The 23,649-nt window shown below is 39.8% G+C and overlaps 1 protein-coding gene across 2 annotated transcripts in view; it reads left to right on the forward strand.

Moving 5' to 3' along the window:
• Positions 1-23,649, forward strand: part of NELL1 (neural EGFL like 1) — a 286,549-nt gene that overhangs the window by 21,422 nt on the left and 241,478 nt on the right. For both annotated transcript variants that reach the window (XM_032188786.1, XM_032188788.1), the window contains exons 3-4: positions 4,713-4,863; positions 19,247-19,417. In XM_032188786.1, the coding sequence (XP_032044677.1) occupies positions 4,713-4,863; positions 19,247-19,417 (322 nt within the window). The remainder of the gene's footprint in view (positions 1-4,712; positions 4,864-19,246; positions 19,418-23,649) is intronic.

Genomic DNA, 23,649 nt, shown 5'->3' on the forward strand with positions numbered 1-23,649 from the left:
GTTTTGCCCATAGCAAGGTAAAAGCCAATATGCTGCAATATTCAGCTCTCTAATGGCTATCACTAAGATCTGGATTCTCTGTTGTAGGGTTAATTTCTACTTGCTTGGCTGGTGTGACTGTGCAAAAGCTATTTTGAAAGCGTATTTAAACAAATAGCTTTGAAATGATTGAAGTTAGCAATAAAGCACTATGTTTTGCTTTCCCTACCAAAGTAAGGAAGTAAAAGAAAAAAGTATTCAAGCAGACTAGTTACTGCTGAAACATAGCTATTGTTTCAGAAAATATGATCTGGTTTAGAACTGAATTTCAGTATTTTTCTCTAAAGGAAACATTTAGTAAAGAGTAATGGTTTCTCGGATGGATTGGGATTCAGTTTGCAAGAACAGATGTATACTTTTCATTACTTAAAACTCCAGCCTAAATGGTCACATTATTCCCTTCGCCTTCATACCATAGATTATTGACAGTGACATCCAAGTAAGTTTGGCAATAACTTTGCCTATTTTCTTTGCATCATTTTTTTTCTTTCTCTGACTCCTTTTGTCAGCTTCTTTGGGGTGTTGTTTTTTTTTGCTCTGTTTCCAGTGGAGCTGGAGCCAGCATCTCCATCTCTCTCACTTGAGGCCTCTAACTCAATCGAAGCTACAAGTGACAGAAGTCTGAGGATTTAATTCTTAGTTCCCTTAGCTGGTGCTATGTAGAACAGTGGAAGCCCACAGAAAGATACAAGCTGATTTCTTACTCAATTACTCAATCCTGAGTAGTTAAATAACGGGAACTGGAGTGACCCGTGTCTGATTCAGAGAGGTGGCTGAGCGTGGGATCTTGCTGCCATGCAGCAGGGGGCTGGCGACTGCCTCAGCTGATCCCAGCCCCAGTCCCAGTGTTGGATCCTGCCCTGGTTCCTTCTGGCCCGGGTAGGACTAGGTTGGGGCTGAGCCAGCTTGTAGGGCACCAGGCAGCTGGGGAGGCACAGCTGTGTCCCTGGGGATGGAACCTGCAGGGAGGTGCTAGGCGTAGCTGGGTTGGCTCTCCTGGCACGCTGTGCTGTTGCTTTGTGTTTGGTGCTTCTTTCCTGGACCTGTGGTTTGCGTGGCGGGGGGGAAGGTATGAAACCAAACAGGGAATGTGCGCTGTCTTTGTCATAGGGGCATCTTCTGCTCCTCTGTTTTGCTGAAGGTAGAAAGTTTACTTGGTGCTCTGGGTGATTTGTATCTGTTGAACTTTAAAATAACTGTGTAAGATTGCATTTGTTTTCTTGCCTGTTTTCTTTTAGAAGCGTTCTACTATGTTTAAAAAAACCCTCCAGACAGTCAGTATTTCAGATTAAGAAAATATAATCACATAGAAGGGCATATGAAAGTCGTATCTACTTTTATTTATTTATATTATTTATTGCTGAGATTGTATTATCATTCAAGCATGAAGCGGTGTTTCACCGAAGATTACTGTATAAACCTATATTGTTCTATATTATGTAGGAAATACGGCATTTCATTACAAGCAGACAGTTATTTTTATAGACAGCATAAAATGTATTTTCCCCCTCAGGCACCTGCAGTGAGGAGGTGTATCCTTTCTCAGGGTGGTAGTGTTGTTGTTATTATTTTTTTTTAAAGAATGAAAATCAACTTGCAAATAGAAAGCTCTTACTCCAAGTGGATCACACTCCCGGTTCATGAGTGTGGTGCTTTCTGCAGAAATCAATCAGAACACAGCCCGGTGACATACCCGGAGGTGGTGTAGCACTGCCAGAGAGGTGCCTGGGGGCTGTCTCATGGGGCAGGAGACGGAGGCCGATGTGGAGCTGCCTGGGCACTGTCTTCGATGAAGCCTCGTACAGCTCCAGGCTGCAAGCCCTGGAGTGCGCTTGGGACCCCAGCAGTCCATCACCTCCATAATGCCCCATGGAAGCAGATTTCTGCTTCCTTGCAAACCTCTGTGGGCTCCTGTGCTCACAAATCCAAACACCAGCTATTGCGTTGCATCTGCCACATCACTGCAGAATTGTTGGGGAACCCCCCTTGTTACAGTTACTTAGGTTTCCTTATGGTGAAATCATCTGTGCTGGGGTTTCTACCCCTGCAAGTGTGGTTTTTGGCTCTCCAGTGAGGGGATGGTCCCGTGCACTGGGACCTCCTTAGCCTGGCAATGAGTAGAGCTACTCAAATTGAGTAGCACTGGATTTAGAAACATGTTATTTTTAAAAAGCCTAGTTAAATAACAGCCTTCTTATGGATTATATCAGAATAGTGTTGCAAATCAGGACCTAAGTAATGTTTGCTAGTTAGTGGTTTGAACCCAAGATTCTTGATGATTTCATATCTATGGCATATACTGATTTTAACCAACAGAGGGCTAATGTAAGGTGTATTTATGCTGTGTTCAGGACTGTGAACTGGTGTAGAATATAACATGCTATTTCGAAGTATGTTTCTAACTGGAGTAGTCAGTGCTTTGGTTATTCAGTGGTGATTCTGACTAAGGAGCCCTAGGCTTTTTGCAGAAGGTTGGGTGGATAGATGAGGGGATGTGGCTGTATGACTTGGTCCCTTTGTGATGAGAAAATGCTGGATTTTTCCCAAGGCTTGACTGAATTTTTTACATGTATGTTCCACTGACAGCACTGCCTATGTTTTCATGTGATTTTTTTTTTTTTTGAGAATTTCAAATCATATTTCTTATGAAATATGGAAAATAAAATAAAGGAAAAACAAAAACCAAGGTTTTGTAAGTTATAAAGGTTCTTAACATTCAAAACAAGAATAATTCTCCTCAACTCTCAGCATTTGGAAATTCTATCTCCGAGTCTCAGTTGCACCTCGGTACTTGGTTTTCTGTCTGTGTAGACAGCCGGCTGGCTGTGCATTTTAACTTGTCGGAGTCATTTGCAGCCAAAAGTGTGAGTTAAGTTAGTGGGGTAGGGAGTATGCTTATTGATTCAGTGTAATAGGGGAACACTTCCTGATTTATGAGACACAGTTCTGTGTCTCCTGCCAGCTGTTACAAAGAGGACTAGGGAGTATTTATGAACACTAATAACATCTGCTAGGTAAGGTAGGTGAGGATAACGACACGGTTAATGAAATCTTGTTAGGTGAATGCAAAATCTGCTCTTTTGTGCTAGATACTTTCTTCTTCTGTTCCCCTTTATGATGGCAGTGGAAACTATTTCTGTTCTCTGAAGCTTTGTCCTCTTATGATACAAGTGGCATTGGAGAGACGAACAGCTTGATGCTGTAAAGTGGACCTTATATTTATTTATCAGGTGAATTTGAGCCTCTGGCAAAGATTTTTAAATGATGACTGGTGATTTTTGATGTCTAATTTGCAGTACTTTTCAGAGGTGAACTTCTCAAAGCACAAGTGTGTTACGGATTCTGAGTGCGTAGGCTCATTTGAAGGACTGTAAGCTGTGCGGAAGAAGTGGAGACATCCAATTACAAAACATGCTTGAATACTTTTTCCTTGGAGTTTGGTTTCAGTCCATGGCATTCCCCCAGTAGTCTGTATTTCTGAGTTTCAGGCAGTTTGCAAGCCAGTCTCTCCTCTTTCGGTCTGCAAAGCCTCATTTAATGATACTTTTTTTTTTTTTTTTTTTTTCCTCCCCTGCAGTGGAATTCTGAATTGTAAATCTCGTCACTCCTTTGTGTGTTATGGCATTCATGCTGGGCCAGATTCTCAGGATTCAGTAGAGTTATATGGTTTTCTACCAGCTGAGAATCTGTGTTGGCATTTCTGGCTTCAAAGTAAACCTTTCTGAAGGAAGCTCACTGGGCTTCTAATTGATTGTGACATCCAGGAACTGCGAGTGGCACAGGTCTCGCAAACGTGTGACAAAGGCCCAGCATGCAAAACAAGGGAAGGGATGGGAAGGTTGAAATGCTGTGATTCCTCCTTTTTGTCATTAATCATCAGTGGTGGTGATGGTAAGTTGCAAATAAAAGGATGAAATAAAAATGAATGTGTTGGGAGACAGTGCGTTTAAATCTTAGAACATCAAATATGAGAAGGCATGCTGCCGCTTGGACATCAGCAGGGTTAGTGAGACTGAAATATTTCTGGATCTGCCCGGTCAGACTGTAGTTTAATAAATATTGCATGAGCTGTCACGCTTTGCTTGTTTAAACTGAGAAATCCCTGAAACGGTAGCAGATTGCAAGCGTGTCTTGTATTTATTTCTTGGGGAGAAGCTCAGCCATATAGCATTATTAGCAATAATACATCTCTGCCTTACACAGTGCAAGGACAGGTTTCCTCTGATGTACGATGGAAAGATGGTAACGGGCTTGGTGGTAAAAACTGAAACTGGAGCTTAGTGAATTGTGCTGGGAGAGGCAGCACCTGAGATTTCTCAGAGTTTAGGAGCCCATTTATCTGACTGCAGCACACCTTCTTTACAACAACTTAATCTGCTCACAGCAGACACAAATGGTTCAGCATCCCGTTAAAAATTGTCAGAAAATCAGTAGCTGACCAGTTGTGAACTTGTCAAAGTGACAAGCGGGAATGCTGACGGAGGCGACATTGGGGTTTTTGCACTAAACAACTGCAATGGTGGTGTGTGGTAGGTGACTCTCAAAAATGAAATATGTCGATGGCAAAATGAAAAATGTAATCTGAATCTTTCTGACTTAGCATTTCTACTGGACTGTTGTTGCCACTCTCCTCCCCTTTTATTTATTTATTTATTTTTTAATAAAATTCTTAGATATAGAAAGAGAAATCCATGCAGCGCCCCATGTGAGTGAGAAGTTAATTCAGCTCTTTCGGAATAAAAGCGAGTTCACGTTTCTGGCCACTCTGCAACAGAAGGCATCGACTTCTGGAGTTATACTGTCCATCCGTGAGTTAGAGCACAGGTAAGAGGAAATTATTTCTCTCTAGTAGTTGCAGTCTAAAAGGTGCTGAATGCTCAGTACTCCGTTGTGACTGTGTTGAAATGGTGGGTTTATAATCTGACATGTAAATTAAAGCCTCTTGATGTAATTTGCAACTTGCTAGTTTTTTTTCTTCTGTTTTTCAAGATCAAAACCACGTTGCATAGACAACATGCATTTTGGAAATTGCAAACCTCATAATGCAATTTCTCCTATTTATCATGTGCACTCTGGAGTTTGCTTTTTCATAAAAGTTAAACTTGCATTCTCATGTTTCACTGTTTTTAAAAATGTTTTAAAATAATATGTTTGCTGTTTTTGAAATTCAGCTCTTATGCTATATTTCAAACCTGTGCTTCCATATGGTGATGTGTATGTTTTCTTCCTGGCATGAATACAATATATTCCAATATATTCTTATTTCATATATATTTTTTTTTTATTGTCAGTGTTGGAGAAAAAGAAGAGATCATTTTCATTAGCTGTTATAGTGGCAGACATCAGTTTGTTTAAAAACAACAAAAACAAACAAAAAAAAAAACACCAAAATTATACCTTCTATTATTATAGGTCATAATGATTTCTCTGATGTTTTGATGTTTCAAACTGTGTGTTATGTCAAATAGTCTCCTGCTGTCTTGAACTTCTAACTTGGGAAAGATCAGTTTGCCATATTAAAAGATATTTTTTTCCCCCATTTTTCATTTAAGAAAGAGTACACTGAGGACAGCCATTGATACAGTATCACGTCTGGGGACACACACATGTACTCGTCAATCCAAGGTCATTCTAGACAGGCAATATTATACAATGCAAGGCACATAGTTTTTAGATATGGCCTCTACTGAGTTTAGCTGCTTAACTTCTTTCTCTTGGCGGTCAGAGACAGCGGCTGGTAGAGAGATGCACTATGCAGGAGTAATCTTGATTGAATAAAATGCACTGCTGATGTCCTTGGCCCTGAGGTTATCTCTAGTATTCCGTATTAATAGACAACCATTTAAAACTATGTGTAGTTGAAGAATTGGATGCGAGGCTCACTTAAATCTTTGTACTTGTATGCAGGAGCCAAAGTAGTTTTAAGTCTGTGTAGTTCTATGTAATGGTCAGAACAGACACGGCCAGCATTGCTAATGGCTGCTGCTACATTCTGAAAGTCAGATGGATTACTGCAATTATCCGTCTTTCCCAGACTGAGTGCATATCACTTAAAACAGGCTCGTTGTTTCTTTCCCCAGTGTCTTAAGTTGCTACTTGGACCTTTATAAGGATAGTGCTTCCAGACACGTAGGTCTGACATGACAAAAATTAATAAAGTGGAAGAAAATGGGGGAAAAAGCTTTTTAACACTGGAAAAGATGAAGTAGAGAGCAAAGATTGGGGGCACTGCTGAAGAGTACCCTGCTTACATAATAATAATGTAATGGCAGAACGTTCAGCTTGTTGTTGTTTTTATATTTTTGGGTGCACCAGCCGCTCAGGTCACTCTAGACTTCAGCCTCATGTGTGAACTGAAATGTGCACAGGCCCCTGACACGCTGGTAAACCTTTTTAAAAATTGTTGCTCTATTTAAATTACTGTTGCTCAATCAAAATTACTGATTTTTATAATTATTTTGATTATCTGTTCACACTCTTTTTAAAGCTTTTTTCATCCTTCTGTGCGTCTGTGAACATAGACAGTACAAAGAGATTAGTTTATAAAAAAACACACAAAAAAAGATTGTTGTATTTCAGTGTGATTAAGGCCTGTGAGAACAAATATAAGGCTATCTTATTACCTAACCAGTATAGTTTTTGATCATGAAAAACCCAATAACTTTCCTCTGATGTACAAAATAGGAAATACTGTAGTTTATGGCATAGGGGTTTTCAATTTACTAGTATACCCCAAATTGCACAATTAAAAGTTTGAGACTACAGGACACGCAGGAGGTCAACAAGACCTGAATAACGGGAGCAGCTGTGTTAGTTGTTGGTACAGGAGTTCATATCTTATGCAAGACCTTTTTTACGCACACAGGTTTAGTAGTTGGCATAAATATTTCATGGAGTAAAACCTGTTTTATACATATATATATATATATAAAATCTAAGTTACATGTGCCAGCATAATTAGTTCAGAAGGCTGTTTTACATGATGTTCGGAGTGGAGATAATCACCATAAGGTACAAGAGAAAACTTCTTGCCTTTCTGTAGTGCATATTAGCAGGAGTTTGTTCTTCATAAGTAGCATGGAACTTTGAAACCAAGATATCTACGGCGTTTTAGAAATACGTAGGTAAATGGATCCTAAATCTTTACAAATAACATACAGAAATTGAATGTAAAAGGTATTAAAGTAAGATGAAAACACCTTTCCTCGAAGTCAGTCATTCGGATAAGCTGTTTTGTTACACTAAGTGGGTATCTCTCAACATTTAGAGATTAGTTGTTAATTTATATGATCCTTTGATGGACAGGATTTATATTGCATAGAAGATGATAAATGTGTCTTTGTTAATATTTTATCTTGTTGAATCAGCTTGATGATAAAGATTTTGTTTTCATGATCCAAATGTATTAATATACAGCTTGGGAAATGGAAAGCTTAATTAACAGATTAAGTCTAATTGAACAGTCTGTTAGTATGTGCAGACTGTACTAGTTATCTGGAATACAAAGTGAAAATCTGCAGATTATATTTTTTTTTTTTCTAAATTTCAAAGGACAAAATGTAATACAAGATGTAGAAACATGTTACTTGGGGATGCAGAAACTGTTATCTTTGTTGGATAACTATGCTAGCTTGTTCTTTCTTGAAGATCTCGGTGAGATGTTTTGATCACAGCTTTTGATTCTTTGAACCACCGACAAGCTTGGAAAAGGCCATTGAGATACTTGAAAACCCACCCATTTAAGTCCTTATTTGAGTAGTGATTTAGTACAGTTTCACCTGAAGTTGTATCTTTGCTCCTTACATGCTTTGGTCTTGCATGGTCCAAAGCCCCATAACATAACTTAAATGGGAGTCAGCGTTTCCTCTGAGCTGTTTACTCCCTGGACTGGAGGCGTAGTCATAGCTCCATCCTACTGCTGTCCGAGATGGGTCTCTGGAGAGATCTGCCAAGGATGCTCAGTTACCCAGGCTAGTGCTGTCCTGGCTGTCACCGGAGGAGCTGACTATGATTTCTTGACCTCTCGGGGGCACAATTTAAAAAGAATTGGCTTCTGTAATATTTTTTTTTTCTTGCAGCTGTGAAAATTTTTGCCACAAATACTAGTAATAAAATAACAACAATAAAAAAAAGCTATAAACTTTTCATTTAATATCGGATGACTGAGTGGGCAAATAAAGCATTTGTTTACTTAGAAGACACCAAGAATGTACAAAATGAAGAGTTTTGGTGCTTGGAAAGAATGGGTGAGGCACCCAATGAGAACAGTGAGCAGGGGTCTGTGTTACTGGCCATCCCGCTGACTGGCTTATGACATTTTCAAATGATTTACTGCCTAAGTTTTCAATCGTGATATTTTGATGGGTTTTGTTGTGTGTTGGAGAAACTACTACTCATGTCCTAAGCCTTTTATGCCTTAAGGTATCAGGAAGGTTTGAGTCCAGAATACTTTTTTTTTTTTTTTTTTTTTTTTTTGCTATCGTACAGATCTGAACGTTCTCAAATCAGATGGGTAGAACAAATACACATGCCCTGTGGTTCTGGTACTCGCCTGAAAGGAAGCAAGAGGAAACAGTCTTAACTGAAGGTTATCCATGAGGTGGCAGCTGGCAGCCAAGCTGTTTTCTGGTTGTGATGTGGGAGGCAATAACTCTGAATCAGGTTTTCTAACCTTTCATCAGACAAAATTCCCTTTTGACTTCTTGAAAGTAACCTGTCAGGTATTTACTTGCTCTGTAACAAGCTGCCCTCCAAAGAAAGATGTTCTTCATAACCGTTGGTTTTATTTTTGTGAAAAGCAGAGAAGTTGGACATTGTTATGCAGAGTGAGTGAAAATAAACTAGTAAGCGAGTAAAGAGCCATTGCCCAGGAGTTACTCATGAGAAATAAAATAAAACTCTTATTGACCTTCTCCTCAAGGTCTTGTTATATACATTTTTTAAAGTCCCTGAGTCTTGATCGGAACTTAGTTTATTTCCCCCCTTGTCTTCCCACAGAAACTATTGTTGCTTTTGTCAGTGGACTAAAGAAGCTTGAAGAAAACAAAACAAAAAACCTTTGTTGTACTATTTTGTGTGTGTGTCCTGGGTCTTTCTTCTCTCTTTGCTTTATGTTTATCAATACTAACTTTCTGTCCACGTGTGGTGTTATTATTTCTGAAGGGTTTTCTGAGTATAGAGTCCCCCCTCCCCATTACAGAACTAGAGAGCGAAGTATGAAATAAATGTTTCTATGATTGTCTTATAGGGAGCACTAAAACCTTTTTGTGTTTGTTTTTATTCCTTTAATTCTTTTTTATTCTTTTATTTTTTTTTTTAACATGAACCTATGCTTAGGAACTGACCTTCAGAAACTTTGTCATATCAGATATTTGTAAACTTGCAAGCTAATTGTACTGCTATAGTGTGATGGAGTGGAGAATTTGGCCCTTCGGTACGTAACAGGCAGATGTATTGGTGTAAATATTCTGAGGGATGATGATAAATGTGTTAGGCTGGGAGTGAAATATTTTTATTTCTAGGAAGTCAGTTTTGGGTGGGGAGGGGAGATGGGTGAGACTTCCTAATAAATTATTTCCTCCCAGTTACACTGTGAACAGCTTCTCAGACTGTAGAGGAGTAGATAGAAAGCTCTACATTCACAAATGACAATTGGAAGGCTACTGGGCCTTTCAGTCTTACATGATGTTAGATTTAAAACATAAATGGGTAACAAGCTAGTTAAACACTGAAATCTAATTAATGGAAAGAAACCTGAGCAAGTGACTTCTGACCCCAGTTGTAAGCCTGAAAGACTGGATGTACTCCATGCTACATTTTAGATCAATCTCTGGAAGATGTGTATAAGCATAGTGGATTCTGAGATGGCCAGTATTCAAAACAAGGGGAAGGAAAAACTTGGCAAATGTTTCCATTTTACTTTATCTTTTAGGATAACGGTCATATCTTCATCAATATTCATATGTAGAATTGCTAAATTGGCAAGATGATTAGAGAATGTAAAGATCCAGCTTTGCTTCTGTCCCTCTGAACTAGGTAATGTGAAATATGAGAGGCACCTACACAGTTTCCCCCCTGCCTCCCAGAGAGACATAAGCAGGTGAGTTTGTTTTCTTCCAGATTTTTTTTTTCCCCAAAAGCATTTTAGAGAATTGTGCCCTCCTGCTTCTGTCCTCTGGGTTCAAGTGTGCAAAAGAGAGAAGTGAAGCAGAAAAGTTATATTCTGTCCACGTTCCACTGATTCCACTGATTTCAGTGGTGTGAAGGAGTTACTGCTTGAGGAGCTACCTTCCATCTTGTGGCTCCCTGCTGAGAGCAGGTGTTTTATGTACCCTAGGATGGCAATTGTTGTCTCTCCGAAGCATTAACATGCTGCTGATAACCAGCTGTTGAAGCACATTGTTTGGACCTTGTTAGCAATTGAAGCAGAATGGCTGATAGTTGGAAACTCTTTAAAATTGGATTTGGACAGTGCAGAAATGTTGTGGTCAGCCAGGAGCAGGATGTGTAGGTCCCCTTGGAGTCTTCTCCAACGTGCCGAGTTATTTTGTTTGCTTGTTTTATGATCCTCTGATAGAGGCAAGGCACTGAAATGCCTCTAATTTAGGCTGAAGGCAACTTTCTGCAAACTGTGTCCTCTGAATTTTGGCTGCTCGCTGAGACTGTAACTTTCCTAGTTAACAAGAGGCTTAGATATTCACACGACTTCGCTCATAGAGGATCACTTTCTTAGTTGGATGCTAAGCAGGCACTGCCCCGTGGACAGGAGAGGGTCACGGTGCCTGCCTGAAGGACTCAACCTGCAAGCTGCCAGTGCCCTGGTGGCACTGGGGAGAGAGAGGGGAGGTGGGAAGGTGGTGTGGGGCAGGCAGAGGCTGGGGGCACCCTGAGGGGAGCTGTGAGCAGCTGTGTTGCTGGGCCTTAAGGCAGTGGAAAGGGCAAGGCTTTTGCTGGGAACCTAACAAACGTATGGCACTTCCCGTAATACAAAAAATCACTGGAAAGCTGCTGAATTTCAGAGCAAGATCAGAGGGAAGAACCTTCCTTGTAAGCACACAGCAATTAGACAGGATAATTTGTTTTCAAATATTTTAGTTTGACTCTCAAGTGGCAGATTTCATTAGTTTAAAAGGCTATGCTATTCTCTTTTGTTTCATTAAAATCTGGTATTTAAGGATTGTGGATCTGGGGATCCCCTGAGCTGAGTTCTTGCTGCAGCGGTGGGCGCTGGGGAGGGACTGAGCAGGGTTGTGCTGGGCTTTGCTTACAGCTCTGCCGGGGGCTTTCTGGTCACGCTGGAACCTCCAGGCTTCTGCATACCCACAGTGACCCTTCAGCTAATGCTGCCTTGGAGTCCTGCAGTTAGCCATAGAAAAATTGGCAATTCCTACTTAAAAAGCCCATAGATACAAATACTTCGTGGACTGCAGATGGTCCACTGGAGCGCTGGGGAAAATAACCCTCAGTCCAGGCATTTTAGGTGATGAGCCCTTCAAGGACCACTTGAGTAACCCACAGAGTGCCACTGTGGATTGCATTCCCTGCTACAGACACAGTGATTGTGAGAGTGCTAAGTGACCTGGTTCTGGAGCAGTGTTATGTGAAGAAGTAATTCTTTGTTGTTGTTCTTGTCGGGTTTCTTTGCTGTCAGATTAGCTCCTCGGGTTGACCTGCCCTTAGTGCAACTGAGTGGCTAAATCTGGTGCAAAGTATAAGGTAGGAAAAAGCTTGCAAGTGAGCAAGGCCATCCCTTGCGGGGTGGTTACACTAGGCTGCCTCCTTTACTGCAAAATCAACACCTGCTTTTTGTGAGGGGACAAAATCAGAATTTCTCCCACTATTTGGCTGCATGATCACTTCTTGCAGGAACTTAATTTAGCAGGTTATTAGTTTTGTTTATCTGTGCATGAGGACTTCTATTTATTTATTTTGGTTGTAGCAGCCTAAGGAGTTAGGATTTTACCATCCTTCAAGTAATGGACTCTCTTCAACCCTCCTGACTGTGCTAGTTCTGAAGCCTGCTGAGATGCTGTGCTGTTTTCAGGTGCAGTGTGTTACTACCTACTAGTTTTACAATGAACGGGGGAGGGACCATGTCTTTCAGACAGTAGGCAGGTAGCACCCACAGCAAAGACCGATGTTTAGGCACGAGGAATGGAAACAAAAATGCATAAGCACAGTCCTTACAACACATGCCACAAAAAAGAGTAGCTGCTTTGTACCTCAAGCTGCGTTTTAGCTGGCAAGCAGATGTTGGGGTCACTTTTTTTCTTTATCTGATCAAAGAAGAAAGTAAATTTGTATTTGTCTGACTTATGCTTAGTTGGAGGTACACAAATACATACGTTGAACGTTGTAAGTGTTCTAATACCTTTCAGCTTGCGTGCCCAGCTGCCGTGTAGATGTATAGAACAAAAGACAAAATGTTTATTACAGCACATGTCGCTTGTGGGTGGTTATTGATAAGTGTTTCAAGGTAGGCTGATGTAATGCGATTCCCATTGTCCTTGGAGTAATCATAATGGAAAAAGAAAGATGTTTAATGGGCTGGGTTTTGTTCCTTGTATTTGAAATAAGAGGATACAAATGTTTGAAAGAATTGTGTTTAGGTAGACAATAGCACAGTGAAGTAGAACTTCAGTGTTTTTAGTTTTTGGACATTTGAAAGAAATTAGTATTTTAACTTTTGGCTTGTATTGGATTTGCTGGTATAGGAGTGATACTTTGGAGTTGCAGGTGATCAGAGTCTTTGTCTGTGAAACGTGGGATTTCGCGTTTTCTTTTGTAGAAAGTTAATCCGTTTTTTCAGCAAGATACTTTCACTGTTACAGATGATCCCTTTTCTATTCAGCATACCTTTTGTGCTACCTGATGGCAGTCTGGTTTTGCTCAGAGGCTTTGATATCAGTACATAATCTCTGCCATTGCACTAAGTCTTTAATGCCACGTAAGTGAAGATTTGCTATGCATGGTTTTGCTATGCAGCCTCTCAGTCTGTCCAAATTTAAAACCAGCTGCAGAAGGTAGCTGTGTGGTTTGTGAGTATGCATATGTAGCAGAGGACTAGATCTGTACACTTGAATGTGAAAGAGCATTTCTTGAAAATCTAGTGGTTGACAGTGCTTCAGAGCTTGGGATCTTTATCCTGTCACTTTTTAGTAACTAGGGGTACAAAAACAGTGCCTGTGGAAGCAACAGAGATATTTGCCTTGACAGCTGTACCTTGCTCTGTTTTTGCATCCTTATAGAACTGCAGTGACAACTGCAAGGTGAGTGTTTACTTCTGTTTGAAGTCAGATGCCTCTCTTGCTTCCGAGGCACTGCTTTTGCTCAGTATGGCTTCATTGACAGTGGTGATGGTCTTGGGCACAGGCCTGCTGGTTTACCTGCAGAATTTAGCATAGCATTGCCAGTGCCTGCTGTCAGCCTGACTTGCTTTCCACCAGGGGAGCGTTAGAATAAGATCTCAGTTTATTTTCTGCTGTTGTCCAGGCTGAGCCACTTGGCTGCCCAACCAAAATAACAATGTGCTGTGCGTACCACTGTGCATGCAGACTCAGTGGTCAGGAACACTAAAAAGCCAAAAGCCAATGATCTGAGATTCATCACAAAACCTCTGTAGATGGAAAATGATGCAGTCAGCGTGGTAATGGATAGAGATTTTTGGCTGTTGTTTCTGAATACATCCAGAAGTGGTTCTGAAAAGATGTTAAAATACAGTCTTGCCTGAAGCTATTTTGATTACTAAACATCATTAAATGTTCTGATATTCTGTTTGGCACGATGCTATTAAATGAAAAGGTTGTGTGCACAAACACGTGCAAAGAGGCAGATGGGTGTAGAAGCTTCCTGAATTTAATTTCTAGTTGTTAACTTCAAATGGGCTGGACTTAGAACTTTGCTTGAAATTGTTTTGCTATTAAAAAAAAAAAAAAAAAGGGGGGGGTGGAGGGGGAAACAAGTGCCTTGACCAGACTGACAGAACCTGCCTGAATCTCGTGTTCAATAACACTGTTGAACAAGCCTGATTCTTGTTATGGCAGTGACTTTTCCAGCAGTTGAGAGAGCTGATGTTGCGGTGTCGCTGCATCACGTGCCAGGTGAGCAGCGACTCCATCCTTGAACTCCTGTGATTTTTGTGACCTTATCCCATTAAGCAGATGCACAAGTGTTTTGACTAGATGATAACCCCAAGTTTGTACATAATCGCAGGGATGCCATCTGTGCATGCTGCCTTGCCCTGGGACATCTGTTCAGTAGCTCTAAGAGCATCTGCTGCAAGTGCTGGTGCTGCTCCTTGAAAGAGGCTGTGGGGCTTCATTTGGCACTTGATCAGGGATGACGGAAGTTGTAAAGTCAGAATAAAAACTCTGCTCTATTTATGTTTGGAAGTGATAAAGGGGAAAATTTCCTGAATGAAATGCAAAAAGTAGTCATGCCTTAGTTCCTAGAACCAAAGCACTTAATCAGGCTTGTGCTTACCAGATGGTGCCCTGTCTTCACTGTGCAGTGTTTTAATGTCTCATGATAGGTGCTAGCGTCATAGGGATCAGAACAAAAAGTTCTGTATGCACTCTAAAGATGTTCACAAGAACATGTATCCCAGAGTTGTACTCAGGGTCGTGTCTTGTTTCGAATCTGTGAGCCCTCCTCCTTTGGCCACTTCGACACCATGAGATCAGTAACGCCTTTGAATGAAACGTCATGTTCTTTTGTCACAGGTGAAAATCCCTGCTCTGGTAAATAGGATGAATACATGAATATGTTTCTTTAATGCAGATGATGGATTAAAACAACTCATAAAAAGATTTCGGGCTTTCAGCTTCAGGTGTCTTATATGTTTTTATTTAACATCAATGCTGACTTTTACGTTTTTTGGGGTCATGGCATCCACATCATCTGTTTCCAACTTACGGTGTACTTTTAGGAACCTGAAGCCTTATTTTCTCATCTGGAAGTGAAATGAGCTGTCAAACACACAGGTAGATCTTCACTATGATTGTGGCAAAATGAAAGAAAAAAAAAAAAAAGAGGAGTAAACTTCAGTAAGTCAGGTATTATTTTCTCCTAAAAATAGCCAGGCATTGTCTTCTTATAACAGTACCCTTATGTAAGGTACGTAGGGGTTGAAAAAATTGTCAAGAAGAATTGCAAAGCATGTTGAGTTGATCGTGGAATGATGTCCTTCTGTAAAGCACGTTCTACAGTCTTAAAATAACCCAGCTTTTTGAAGTGCATAGAATTAATCTGAATTTAGAAACATGTTTTTGCTTTTTTCTCTTACACGTTGCGATTTGAATGAGAGGGACTGCTGACAGATATAGAGAAAGGACCGGAGTTGTATAATTGTGTAAAAGAAGCCAGTAGTAACCTACATGCTTGACAAATATGGAGATTATAGCAGTGGAATAGTTTCAGCCAAGGTCACACACTCCTCTGTATTGCTCTTCCATAAACAGTGTTTTTTCTTGATACATGTGTTCTGAGAATTTGATCTGTCAAAACAGATGTTTCTTTTTAAACAGACATGATCAAAAGTAATAAAATACAAAACACTGAGAAATAACAAAACAAGAAAGCATCCCTTTGTGCTAACAGGCTGACAAATAGGTGACTGTCGCACATGTCTCTTGGAAAAGGTCACAATGAAGGCAGCAGGGAGGCTAACCATAGCAGGAAGTTGACACACAGAGATATCTTAGACCCATCCCTGACTTCATGCAGTTGTGATGCAGCAGCAGAACTGATTGTAACACTCAGCAGTCTCCCTTGGGCTATTGATACGGATCTCATAGCAACATGGAAAGTTCACACTTGTCTGCTGCTGATGCGTTTATTCAGGCAGTACAAGTGTGGAAGACCAGCATGATTTTTTCCCAGATGCTTTAATCCTTTCAGGATCCCAGACTTGATTGGTTCCAGCATTTTCTTCTTCCCGGTAAAATATTGGGAAGAACCTATAAAAAGACGTGCATGTTAGAGACTAATTCATTTTCTTTTCTCTTGTATGGTAGCTTCTGTTAATTCTCTCCCCCCCCCCAACCCCCAATTTACCTGTCAATTGAAAGATGTAGACAAAAAGTTGTGCAACAGCATGCCAAAAAGCTGAGATAGATTAAAGAGTAAAATAAAAAATCATTTTCTCACAGGTTGATGATTGCTTGCCTGAACTTACGATTTGCTACTCGTTTCCCTTCCATTTTCCATTTCTTGCAGATTAGAACTTGAACACAGAATAGGCACGTTTATTTCAGCAGTGAGTGGCCTTTATGTTGTAGCTTTTCTCTAGAGTCTAGTTGGAGGAGGAAAGAAAAGATGTTTGCTATTGAGAAAGCTATTTGCAAATGAATTATACTCATATGGTTTATTCAGAGAAAAAACAACCACATCTTCTAAGACGTGAACATGGTGATATGTGTGTCTGTATAGTCAAGATCTCTGTGTGAATCTGTGCATCTCCCCTCTCCTCATCCCCCAAATCAAATAAATAAATAAATATGTAAAGGAAATCAATGCAGGCATGCTGGCTTATGCTGCCTTGCACTATTTAAATACTAGAGATTACAAACGGGGCTATCCAGCCAGTTTCTCCTGTTGGTGTTTTTGTTGACTGCTGTTTGCTGATGTTTGTTTGAGAGTAACTGCTTCTGAATTGCACTTGTTGAAGGGAGATGAAAAATAGGTGCAGAATTTGTTTGCTGTCATGTTCTTTTCACGTAGCTGAAGAGGTAAAATGTGGTGTTTTATACAGTCCTGTAACATTCAGCCACAGGTGCAGGTGTACATATATAGTTAGCACTGGCTATTGCAGTAAGCTTTAATCACTTCTGTCTTACATAAAATGAGTCGGGAGCCTGACAACGACCTCTGTGCATAAGCAACAAGCTGGTTTTAGTCCAGAAGTAACTACTGACACTAAAGCTTCTCAGATGGGAAACTATGTTGCTTTGCAATTTCCTATATAGTTCACGTGATAAAGCATACATGATTAAGTACAGTGTCTGACTGACCTTTCCAGGGCTGGCATACTGCCTTTTCCATTAACAAACAAAGCATTATGTAGTAAATGATCAGCTCTGTGGCTGTAAGGCAGTATGAAGAACAACTGCAGGAAGCCAAGTGCTTCCCATGACAGAAGCTTGTCTTGTTCTGTGATCAGCCATGTAAAAATGTATGTATTTATACTAATACTTTGGATGTGAGAAAGATGTTGTGTAGGTCTTTTTTGATTTTTCTTTTTTTTTTTATTGTCTCAGTGTTGCTCATCTGAACAAGAGCAGAAGAAGTTCTCTTTAATGACTTCCATTTATGCTTTGACAGCAGATGGCAATTAAGGAACATGTAACTTTTTAAGTATGACTTCACTGATGGTACTTGCCCTAGTACTTTCCTGGCTTTCAAAACACCAGAACCAGTATCTTCTGCATGTTGACTGAGCTTTTACTGAATATCAAGATAAAATAATAAAAATATCCTCTCCAAATTTCTTTGAGCGTAACTTAGGTATTTTAAAGGTATTTAGGTGGTGGAGGTTATCAAGATTCTGCTCTTCTGCTTAGAGAAATCCTGTTTCTCTGCTTTCTTCATGCTTTTACGTGTACGAAACCAGCTAGTTCCTTTACAACACCAGCCTTTCCTATTTTTTCCTCCCTGTACTGAATATGTTTTTGTACATGTCTGCCTTGCTTTCATTCCATTTTAGTTTTGCCTTTATCTCTCTGTGACTGTTTTTAATTTGCACTTGAGTCTTTAATTGATGTGACCTGATAATGCTCATGTTGTATGTGAAAAATCTTGCAATCTTCCGGCTGTCTGAACAGCAAGGCATTGTCAGGATGGAGGAGGGTTTGAGTTTCTCTTTGGGCCGAGCTTTGCCTTGAAGTTCTCCTTCCCAGTCTGTTGTGATCTGTTGCATATGTCCCCAGCTAGCGCTTAATCTGAGAACCTAGTTCCTCCCAAAGATCTCAATTTCTTAGTTTTTGTATTCTAAATAGCCTCTGCTTCACTGGTGAGAATCATTCTTGAAGTACACACACCTTGTGAAGAAATACTTGTCCATACTGGCTGTTAAGGTCTGTGAAAACAGTAATCATCAACTGGGTATTGATTATTTTGCATTGCAGTTTTTTTTATATATGTATGTATGTATTTATTTTTTTAAACCCCAAACAAGCATCCATTTTGCAACTGCCATGTTAAATTGCTGTCGTCCAGTAGGGAAAAACATGGCACTTCAGAGGCAGACAGGGGTAGGGGCTAGCTGGAAAACCTAACACCTGTACTTAATTGTAGAGGTTTTTCTGCTCTAAGCGAAGGTCTGTATAACCACCTTTGTATATCCAGGGCTTCGTTTTGCAAGAAAAACGAGCACTTTGATTTCATATGCTGTAAATTTTCTGTGTTATCTGAGGGCCAAGACAAGGCTTTGCTATTTCTGCTGTCAATGTGTTGCCACTAGGGCAAAATTGACCCCAGATAAGAGCTGCCTCCTCCCGCCAGCGTGAGGCCAGTTAATAGCTTTACTTTGTTAACTCGACAGTACTGTCCAAGGGCTGTTCCCTCACGACAAGTGTGTGAAGGTTTTGATTGCTAATGCCAGGTGTTGAGACACCTGATCTATCCAGGAGGCTTTGTTCCCTTGTAAAGCTGAACAATTACAGCTGTAAAAATAAAATTGAGAAAATGAATTAAACACAATTGTGTGTATGGGAGTCCTAAAAGTAAATAATTTTTTAAGTAGATTTGCAAATAGTGAGTACAAATTCCACAATTACCTGATGCTTTCTTACCTTAATGGCTTTTTGTTTGTTATTTGGTAATGATACATAGAGTCCTTTATTTTTGCATTGCCTACAAATCCTGCATTCATACAAAATGTCTTGATGAATAGAATAAGGATCATTTTCTTGTCATTGAACCTGTTCTGTGGATAAAAAGAGGACTTCAATTTCCAGGACAATCAAATGGTTTTGAACATGAGCTGTTTTCGTGTAAATGGTATTGCCGTTTTTATAATGTGCTGAATGCGTAGTACTTGTCTCTACTTCTTTTTAAAAAATGACCTAGTAAATCCATGCTGAGTAATGTCTTTAGATTGTGACCTTCCGTGTGTTATTTACTTAAGGAACTAGGTGAACTAAGAAGAACGCGACAGAAGCAATAAATAGACCAAAAATGGAGCTGATTCTTCTTCATGTTTTACCTACAGCTATTTTGAACTGGAGAGCAGTGGACTACGGGATGAAATTAGATATCACTACAGGTTTAATGGGAAGTCAAGAACAGAGGTGTTCCCTTACCGGCTGGCAGATGGACAGTGGCACAAGATTGCTGTATCGCTTAGTGCATCTCACCTTCTGCTCCACGTGGACTGCAACAGGTAAGAAAATGTCTTCAGTAATATAATTATTTTAAAAATGCTCTCTACTTACAGGGCAAGACTAAAACTGCAAAAGGAGATTAAAAAAAGCTTAATTTAAAAAGTGCAGCAAACTGTAATGGAATAAGAAAAGGAAAATAAAGCATTAAAATATTACATTACATTGTGATTATGAACAAATGTGGAAAAGGTTGATTGCTGACTGGGGAGTATTAAATGCATTGCTGTTGTTTAGGCACTTGCTGATGTTATGTTTGACTGTGATTGCATTTAAGAGTGATAGATTGCTGTGCAGTCTTTCTGTTGTGAACTGCTTCACTCAGCATACCTGAAAACTTGAAGAATAGATAGATGTGTCAGAGGCATTTTAATTTTATATTACATAATTGAGCAGTGCACTTTTTGCTGATATTCCACCCACTGCCCTGCTTGGAAAGTTCCAAGAAACCTGGCAGCTTCTTTTCACATGTGTAGAACTGATGCTGCTTGTTTCTGGAAGGGTGTTCTGTCATTGAACTTTTTTTCCTTAAAAAGTTGCAAAGAGCACAAGAACAAGACGGCAGATTGTCAGGATTTCAAGGAATAAAAAGGCAAGGACTCAGGAATCTCCTGTTGGGCCATGATCTCACAACATATTGAAGACTGGCTTTTGCTAAATTAGTGGTTGATGAGGGAACTCAGAAAACTCAAAATTGGAACCTTCAAAAGTAGTCTTAAGGAGTGAGGAAAATGAGCTGTTACTTTCAGATATTCCTGCACTGAAACAAGTATGAAAATATTTTTTGTATTTGGTGAGAGGATCAGTCTACTGTATGTGTTTTGGAATTGTTCAACTTAAATGGATAGGACGATGGTAGCTGATATTTCTTCCTAAAGTCCTCATTTCAGGCAGGCAGAATAAAGTTATGGGACTTTTATGGCAGGACATGCTAATTGGAACATTTGGAAAAGTTTTAAAACTGTCCAAAGTAGTTATGAAGTACTGTCTTAAAAGGAATGTTACAACCATTTTCTGCAATTGCATTAACTACTGACAGTAATAACCTAATCTCAAGGAAGGTTGCCTATTAAATCTTTTTTTCATACCCTAAAAACAATTATATGCTTAGAGCAGTTTTGATTTCATTCAGGCATGAAATTTATAATTTGTAAAGATTGTCTTCGTCTTGGTCTTCGGATTTGTTTATCTTACCATTATTTTTTTTATTGGTTATAATTTCTTTTTCTTTTCTGTTTATTGGCATACTGGGTTTTGGGACAGATTCCTCATCTCCTATGTTTTATTTATTTATTGTGTTTTTTTTTTTTTTTTTTTAAATATATATATACATGTATGTATATATATATAGTATATATCTTGATGAACAGTAATTGTGTTATGGAAGACCTGCTTAGCAGATTTTTTTTCTTTTTTCTTTTTTTTTTTTTTTTGCTGGCTGCCTTCTTGCATGTGATGTTAAAGGAAGATGACACAAAATGCCTGTCTGGTACAGAAGTCTATCCAGGAACAAGAGAGCTGCATAGTGTCATGGTTGATGTTCTTTACAGTAACAAGAAGCAATAGATAAATACAATTATAGAATAAGCTGTGCTGTCATATGAGGTGATAAATACGTATAGACGTCTCTGTCAGCCCCTAAACAGGGCTGATGGATCTAAGAGTGTCCCCTTGGCTGTTCCCAGCATAGCTTCATACCTAAATATCTATTTGGCCATGGATTTGTGGCAGTTTATGACAACTCCTGCATAAAGTAATAGGAATAGTTTTGAAAGCAAGACTTGTATACAGATCATAGTGAAAACTTAAATGGTGAGGGGAAAAAGGAAAAAAAGGTTTTAAAGTTCCTGACTCACCTGTGTCATTTCTGTTGGGTTAATTAGAGACTTTTGTGAATGTTGGTGTTGTAGTTTGCTTTTTATTTTAGCTCCCTACATCTTTGCACTCAAAGGAGGAGTCAACATATTTTTCATTTTTGTACTGGCATTTCTGGCTGACACTACAATAAATGTCAAAAGATGTGAAAATGAAATGCTTGGTCTAAAGAAGGGCAAGCCAATGAAGCGGATTTCTGAGCACTAACAAAACCCCTAAGTTTTCCTAAAATTAGAGTCGAGAAAACTGCAGCTGAAAGTATGCACAGAATCCAGCGTTAAGGACTGTAGATTTATATGTAAATGCCACCCTTTTAGGCTGTGGGCAGATGCCTAATGAGAAGCGATGCTTTTGCAGACGTAACAGGGAAGGCGAACACGACTGCATTCAATAGATTCACCTGTCCAACCTCCTGAAGAGATTCGGGTTTTGCTTCTCTTTTGGAGAGTCCATCAGAACAAAAATTAGCTTCAAGCCTACCTGCCTAGTGAAAGGGGTTCTGCACTTCTTTCTTACTGTTTCCTCACCCTTGTTTAAAAAAAAGAGGGGGATAAAAATGATGAAAAAATCACAGAGAATCACAGAATGGTTGAGATTGGAAGGGACCTCCAGAGATGGTCTAGTTCAACTCCCCTCCTCAAGCAGGGTCACCTAGAACATGTTACACAAGATTGCATTCGGGTGGATTTTGAGTATTTTCAGAGAAGGAGACACACAGCCTCTCTGGGCAGCCTGTTCCAGTGCTCTGTCACCTGAACTGAAAACAAGTTCTTTCTCATATGATGACGAAACCTCTCGTGGTTCAATTTATACCCATAACCCCTTGTCCTATCACTTGCCACCACTAAGAAGAGTTTGGCTTATCATCTTTACGTTGTCCCCTCAGGTACTTATAGAAGTTGTTAATATCCCCTCTCAATCTCCTCCTCTGTAGTAGGCTAAACAGGCCCAGCGTACTTGGTCTTTCCTCATAAGGCAGATGCTCCAATTCCTTCATCATCTTCATGGCTCTGTGCTGGACCCTGTCTAGAAGTTCTGTGTCCACCCTTTGGATTCCTATGGGATTTCTTTAAGGGGGTTGCAACTTGGCATCCTTACAAATGTGCATGAATTTGTATAAACACATTGTTCCTTTTGTTTTCAGCTACAGTAATATACTATACAAGACTATTCTGGATAAGTGACTTGTGAATAATGTGTTATTAAAGTTAGCCTGCATGTGAAATTGCACTGGAAGTATTTGCATTGGGAAAAATATCCAGACATAACGTAATTTTGCTACAGGATTTACATTGATACCCAAATCCGCCCTCTGGCTTCTGAAAACTGCAGTGTGTCGGAAAGCATTGCATATGAAACTTTTAAGTTGTAAAGAGAGTTAAATCTACTTTTATTCCTTCCAGTCTTACCACCCACATTAATCTGGTTTGTAAAATTGCTTTGACATTGGGTACTTGATTGTCTTTTGGATTCAATTCAAAGTTGATTTCTGTTTTTCACACCTAGATAGTTTAGGGTAGGCTACCTGAGTACTGGTAAAAGCCTTTAGTGCTTTTAAGAGTCATCTTTAAAACAGTATAATTGCCTCTATTCTAATGATACGTAACATGGTGGGGGAGGCATATGTATCAAAGGAGGTGTATCTGCACAAGTACAAAAGTGTCCTTTTGAAATCAGCTCCTACTGTGCCTTACTTGCTGCTTTTGGCGCTCTTTGATGAACAGGGAGTAAGAATTGTTGCTGAGTTTGATGCTCAAGCCTAGAGCTGCTGGCACAGGAAAATGCTTGAGAATCCAGGCTAAAAACCCACTGAAAGTCACTGGACTCTGTTTTCACTGACATTGAGAGCCTTTGCATTGGATCTAGGAGGTAGTCTCTAGCCAGGGATATCGTTCAGACTTTTGACATAAGCAGTGGGTGTATATGCGCACCTATAACATTTTGGTAAGGTTCATCAGGCTTAGAAAAAATGAAAAGACTATATTCATTATGAACGTCCAACTGATGCACAAATAAAACCTATGCTGAAAGCAACACGGAAATGAATTTCACTGCTGTTGCTTTCCTTCCTGATGTTACATCTCCAGTGCTAAGTCCACTAGTGGCATGCAACTCTTGTTTTGAAACATTGGTTATGCTTTGGAGCTGTGCTTTCTTACTGCAGGGAAAAGGGAGTTGTCACCAGCTGCTTTTCTGGTGAATGCTTAGGCTAATCTACTGCAACTGTCAGAGGGTCCTTAAATAACCTGTGGTCCTAAAGGGTTATTGTGTTGTGAAATAGGCTCTGTCAAGCACCTTCCCCGATTTGTTCTCTTTGGGGAGCAGAGGTAAAGGATCCTGCTGTGCGTAGCTGCATTGT

Source organism: Aythya fuligula, chromosome 5 (genome assembly GCF_009819795.1).
Source record: "Aythya fuligula isolate bAytFul2 chromosome 5, bAytFul2.pri, whole genome shotgun sequence".
NCBI lineage: Eukaryota > Metazoa > Chordata > Aves > Anseriformes > Anatidae > Aythya > Aythya fuligula.